The 6,572-nt window shown below is 33.8% G+C and overlaps 1 protein-coding gene and 1 non-coding gene across 3 annotated transcripts; one reads left to right on the forward strand and one right to left on the reverse strand.

Moving 5' to 3' along the window:
- The first annotated feature begins 1,246 nt into the window (after positions 1-1,246).
- Positions 1,247-1,319, forward strand: TRNAR-ACG (transfer RNA arginine (anticodon ACG)). The gene has a single exon. It is a non-coding gene; the product is annotated as a tRNA-Arg (tRNA).
- Positions 1,320-1,434: 115 nt separating this feature from the next.
- LOC142613990 (uncharacterized) lies at positions 1,435-6,313 on the reverse strand. Of its 2 annotated transcripts, none has more exons than XM_075786518.1 (3): positions 6,162-6,313; positions 5,204-5,780; positions 1,435-2,288 (listed from the first exon to the last, which is right to left on the reverse strand). In XM_075786518.1, the coding sequence occupies exons 2-3, from the start codon at positions 5,682-5,684 to the stop codon at positions 1,759-1,761; spliced, it is 1,011 nt and encodes a 336-aa protein (XP_075642633.1). In that variant the 5' UTR covers positions 5,685-5,780; positions 6,162-6,313; the 3' UTR covers positions 1,435-1,758. The 2 variants fall into 2 exon arrangements, with proteins under 2 accessions (XP_075642633.1, XP_075642634.1); XM_075786519.1 differs by having other exon boundaries at positions 5,204-5,775; positions 6,162-6,298.
- Between the last annotated feature and the right edge of the window lie 259 nt (positions 6,314-6,572).

Genomic DNA, 6,572 nt, shown 5'->3' on the forward strand with positions numbered 1-6,572 from the left:
CACAACCTAATATGAACCAAAATCATAAAAGATATCAAAGGAGAGGAAAGCAATGTCCGTACCTGTAATCAACGGCAGCAGGAAGCAACCATGACGGGAAGCAACGCCAACTGGTGGAAAGTGAGACTGATGGAGATTGGATTGGGAGAGTGAGACTAATGGAGAGTGGATAGGGACAGTGGGGAAGCCTGATCGTAGAGCAAAGCGAGGGAGAGTGATGACAAAGAGCGAGGAGTGTATAGGGAGAGAGTGAGTGAATAGGCTTTGTGAGACGTTAGGGATTCAAATGGTGGAGCAAAACTCGATTCTCTACTTATGGAGTTTGAATGTCGTGCACGAGCATTTTTTAATTGGGAAAAAGCCACGTCTACTTCGCTAGTGTGGCATAACGGTGAGACTAACTCGATCATAGAGATATCAAGTTTTTCAGCGAAACTTGATTTTGGCAAAATCGAGTTACAAAATAGGGGCATTTCCTTAATTAGTTTGGAAAATGGGGCAGAATACTTTTTTTTTTGCGTGAATAGGGCATTTGCCCATTTTGGCCAATACTACGGATTGTGAGGGAGGGGTTAGGAATATAGCATAGTAGACTTCTAAAGTATATATGAACGAAGCAACAATGGTTTGGACTTCAAAGAATATATATATATATATATATATAGAGAGAGAGAGAGAGAGAGAGAGAGAGAGAGAGAGAGAGAGAGTTGATATTATATGATTTGGACATGATGGATTTATATAATATTTTATTTTGTTTTGAATGTTTTAGTACCAATAACTAAATGATTAATATTATTAATATATTTTTTAAAAAAGTAATTATTAAATGATTACAACGTAGTAGTGGTCTTGTAAATTCATATTGAAGAATTGTTCATGTTCATCAGATAAATCTCATTCACAATATGTAATTTTTTTTTTAAATTTCAATTAATAATGAAATATGGCGGATGCGAATTAAAACTATTTATAAAGTTCATGAATTTAATAAATACATTTAGGATTTAATTTGAAACCACCCTAAACTATCGGGGAGTTATATAAATAAAATGTAACAAAGTTTTAATTAATGACAACCACTTGACAAAATAAAAAAATAAAATTGTTGAAAATAATATAGAACCTTACTATTATTACAAGCATTAACCAAGTATCTATATCTTGGTAGACCACGGAAGTTTACGTGTAATATATTTAATTAAATGTTTAATATACTAATTGTCAAGTTGCCAACCAAGCAGATGACTCCATGGCCCAATGGATAAGGCGCTGGTCTACGGAACCAGAGATTCTGGGTTCGATCCCCAGTGGAGTCGCATGCCCAGAAATTATTTTTTTAATGCATTAAAAATAAAATCCACATTCTAAATGGGAAAAGGGAAATGAAAACATAATGAATTTTTTTCTTAACCACGACTTTTGAACTACACATGGCTAGAACAGAGTATTTTCTCATTCATTCATGCTGATTTTGTTCTTCACTTGCAAATAACATGGTATTGAAACTTACAAAAATGAATTTGTTCAAGTGCTAGAGCCTAGAAACACACATGGAACTTTTTTTTGACCTTTGGGCATATAAACACCCAGTAACATTATAAACCTTCTGCAGATTAACTACCACTTTTGAACTACATTACATAGATTAGCATGCTAGAAGGGGGGGAAATTCACGCTGATTTTGTTCTTCACCTCATTTTCTTAATCAAAAGGTCAAGTTCACTAATCAAAAGGAAACTTAAGGAAAGCTAACAATTATTCACATTCTTGAACGTGACCGTGGAGCTGATCAAGGGTGTTTACAATGTCTTTGAGGCATGCAATAAGCTTGTCCCCTTGACGTCTTACAAAATCAGTTCGGTAGTCCTCCACATTACTCACATTGGCAGCCCCAAAGTCGACATTTTCAGAAACAATGGCATTGATCAGTTCCGCATTCTCCTGCAATTTCATAACCATCATTTGCTCTTTTGCTTCTGTGCTAATTGTCTCCTCTTCTTCCACATGACTTCTCCGAGTCTCTCCTTTACAATGACTTCTCTTAGGCTTTTCTTCTATAGGGTTCTCCACAGGTTCTTCTACATGGCCTTTTTGATGCTTTCCTTTAATGCAGCTTTTCTGAGGATTTTCTTCTGTTAGGCTATTCACAGGATCTTCAAGGCGTCTTTTCTGAGGCTTTTCTTCTGCGGACCTTCTTGAAGGCTCTTCCTTTATGTGGCATTTCAGTGGCTTTCCTTCCAGCCAGCTTTTCTGAGATGTGAACCGCCGTCTTTGCCTCTTGGACCCTGGTGATACAACATTTCAAGAAAAAAGATGGTGCTGACTTATAATTCAGTAACACAGGTTCTAATACGCATCTTGAATTTTTAGAATTTCGATGGGAACGGGGAAGCATAACTACAACAATCTTTTGGTATACATAAGATCATCCATTCACAATCCTGAAAATGAGATTACACCTAAGCAGAGTTGCAATTGTTCTGGATAAATAATAGGAAACAGAATCAAACCTTTACCAGTTCTGTTGTGATTTGGTCTTTCAGATTGATAAACTACCACCACTAGTCCTAAAATATTAAGCCATTAGGAATGGGTCCATTAATCATTTAACCATTATTCTAACACTTCTCCTTACATATAGACTCATACTCCTTAATAAATGAGATCAAACAAGTGGGATTCTTAACCTTTTAACTCAAGATCACGTGCATGATAAACTACCATTAGTCCTAAGCTTAAGCAATTAAGAAATGATTAATTTATTTTGATAAGTTATGAAGAAATGATTAATATGATGATTTTAGAATTAATCTAACAAAGATGTCTCACAATCATTGATTGTGCTGCTTATTTTTCTATCTACGTTATGATTATTACTAATCTATTAATCATTATGCCATGTCGATGTATTGGAGGCCAAATTTGCCCCCCACACATTGCAGCCATTAATTCCAATTTTCAATGTTAACATATTGATGAAAGCCTATAATAATTTTACAGTTAATAACACATTAATGTTTCCTTGTCTAGATCTGGCTTTATGTAAGCAAAAGTTTTCCCACATTCTTCAGATAAATTGATATAGAAATTTCAGTGAGGTTCTGTTATACTGAGATGTACTTGTATCTGAAACATTTTTCTTATGTGATCCTCAAACACACCTCAAATTAAACTTTAATAGAAAACTATCAATATATATATATAAAAGCAGAGATCTCATGTGAAAAAGTATGAGGTTCTGCCAAGTGGCATATTTTATGTAAAAGAATTGAAATATTCTCAAGTGCCACATCAGAGATAAGAACAAATTAAATATTGATTTTTTATTTCATTTGGTTCATTGTTTCAAGACTTTTCTAATTAAAAAATAAATATTTTTTGTATCATTTAGTTCAATGTTTCAAGACTTTTCATCTCTCACACATACACACAAAACTCTTTGCATTTTAATACACCATTTTCACTTCTTGCACTTCTACCCCTTTATATATACCTACCCATAGTCCTTCATGTCTTACCACGTCAAATACACACAAACAAAAAACAATGTCATTTGCCTTCAATTTTTCGACGACACCTACCTAGCTCTAACATTGTTGTTTCATTTAATCTTAACCCGTATGAGTTGGCTACAACCAAGGAAGGGGGCTTGCATTTTATATTGAGTAAACAGTAATTACGATTTTGATGTTAAGGTCGGAAGTTGTGGATTTGTGGGCTTTGTAAATGATGTAGATGTGATTGACTGTGGGTGTTTAAAATGTATATTTTGTTTTAGAATTAAGGAGAAAGAAAAAGACACATACTATATCAACTATTATTCTATAATATTCCTCCAAAGTTTTTTTTTTTTTTCTCATTGCTTCAATTAAATAATTATAATGGATATGTGTGTGCAAGTTATAATTGTTACTTTTTATGATGAACTCATTACTAATAAAGTTTTATAACAATTGAGCTATAATAAATATACAACATTCTTCAAAATCATCTTACATAAAATATCACAACATTATCTGTGCATTGCACTGGTAACTTACTAATTAGTATCAATTATAGAAGTCAGATCCTAAATATAGGAATATAATAAGTCAGAGCACCTAAAACTGAATGCACAGACCAAAAGGGTTATATTATTTGATAATCTGTGCAGAATTTGACCATACATTATTTCTTAACTATCCCATCTAACAAGTGGAAGATTCATTAGACCATTGAACTTTATCCCCCCACCATAATATGATGCGTTCCCAAGTCAATAAAAGGTAACCCATCAAATGGTATTTAACATCAAGAAAACTTCAAATTAAAAAGCTTCCCAAACTGAAATATAAGAATTGCTACATCCCATAACATCGCCAACAAAAAATAAAAAACTGTAACCAAAATTCTTTTTTGTTTGTACTGTACTTATAATTTTTAGATTTTAAAACTAAGAAATAATGAAGTTACCACTGAAAGGTGGAGTTAAACATGTGTTAGTCAGAAAATTCTTATCTCAATCAGAAAACAGAGCTTCCAATACTGATAAATGCTTTGGCAGGGTCAGACATGGCAGACCGTAACACATGGAACATCAAAACAATAAATGTTAGTTACGGGAAAACAATTCTTAAGAGACACCATTCCTCTTATCAGCAAGTAACCTTCTTCTTCTTCTTTTTCTTGGTATTCCTAACGCCATGTAAAACCTTCCCTTTTTTATTGGGGAGGCGGGGATCAGTCATGTAGAAAGAAATTACAAAACAAATCTTCAGAAATATATGCATGGAAGAGACCACCTATCCATCTAACTCCCCAATAGAAACTTGGGGGAGTTAGTCAACAGAAAAGGATTAATCTTCTTTATCATCAATGCATTATGACAGAAATAATCAAGAAATCTTTAAAAATGTATCTTTGCTAAAACCTTGAGAAGATTTAGGCATGGTAGCATTATAAATTATACAGCATCAAGTAATAATTGCAATTCACAGCCTGATAAAATACTTCAGAGTATTTCAAGTTAAAAAATAGGCAACTGATAACAACTAGATGACGACAGAACTAATATCTACTCAGGATTTCAATGCAATAAACGATTTAAGAAAATATATTAGATAGACAAATCCACAAGTGACATTTTTGGAGATGACCAATAACATGTATTCAATATATTTTATTAAAAAGTACCATTCTTAGACTTGGAGATAAACCATACCTAGTTCTTCGACTACATCGGCCATCTCTGCCTTTGCTTCTGGGTCACTTTCTGGCTCAGTATCCGATCGGTTCTCCCTTGCACTCATGAAATCATCAACTGCTTTGAACAGCTCGTAGTCAAAATCCTCTGGAAGCCCAAATTTTCTTCTCCTTTCACTTTCCAGAGACCAATACGAACCACTCCTGGACCGCAACTCCCACTTCTTGATCTTTCCATACTCAGCAGCCAAGGAGTCCCACTTCCTCCGGCACTGATTCAAAGTTCGCGGTACATCTAAAGCAGTGCAGTTTTCAGCTATTATCTTCCACTTCTGGTAGCTAGACAAAGCATCTGAACAATCTGCTTCAACAGCAGCATACTCATTCGCAAGAATGAGGGCACCCTTTACAGTCCACTCTGGAGCTGCCTGAGAACGCGTGTGTCTAGATCCTGAAGCACGCAATTGGCTGCTCTCTTCATTTTCCATTTTACTCTTCATGTCTTTTTTTTTGGGGTCTAAGTTGGTTTTCAAGCTTTTCAGCCTAATGGGTTACTTTCAAGTTTTTCCCCCATTCAATCAAAGCCTATGCCTTTCCTACAAAATAATCAAGTGGTTTCTCAGAAACTAAAAACAAATGATGAATCCCAACTACACTAAAATTTGACAATGAAAAACTAACTTATTGGGGTTTCCTTAATGAGAAACGAGACTAATAACCTCATGCAGTAATTTACCTAAAAATTATAATGATTTACATTGAAAACTCAAACAAAAACCCACAACAGAAAACAATAATGGAAACTGAGAAAAGCACGATAAAATGGCATTGATTTGATTTGATGACAAAAATAAAAAAGAAAACTGTTGCAAATTGCAATGACAGAGAAACAATAGCATTTCCAACATAGTATTATTTTAGTTGTATAGTATTAACTAAGAAATAGAAACAAGAAGATTATTGGAGATCAGCTTTACCAGGTGAGCCATAGGCGTGAGCTATGAGCTGTGAATTGTGATCTTCAAATTGGGAACTGAGCTCACTGAAACAGTGTCTTCGATTGGGAACGGTAAGGCCCAGATGACACCTCCATAGTACTTTACAGAGTTAGAGAGTTTAATTTAGACTTAGGTAAAAAATAATAATAATAATAAATAAATAAAAAAGGAGTAAATTGCAAATTGGACCTTAAAGTTTGGGTTGTTTAGATACAGTACCATGAAGTTTTAAAATTTGAGATTTAGAATATTTGAATTTTATACTCTGACTTAGAATTTAGGATTTTATCTCTTAAAGTTTTGTAATGTTTAAATTTTACATTCCAAATTTTGAAATTTTATGAGAAAAATTCAAACACTCCTAAAATTTAGAAAATAAAATTCAAATTT

Source organism: Castanea sativa, chromosome 10, assembly GCF_040712315.1.
Source record: "Castanea sativa cultivar Marrone di Chiusa Pesio chromosome 10, ASM4071231v1".
NCBI classification, from domain to species: domain Eukaryota; kingdom Viridiplantae; phylum Streptophyta; class Magnoliopsida; order Fagales; family Fagaceae; genus Castanea; species Castanea sativa.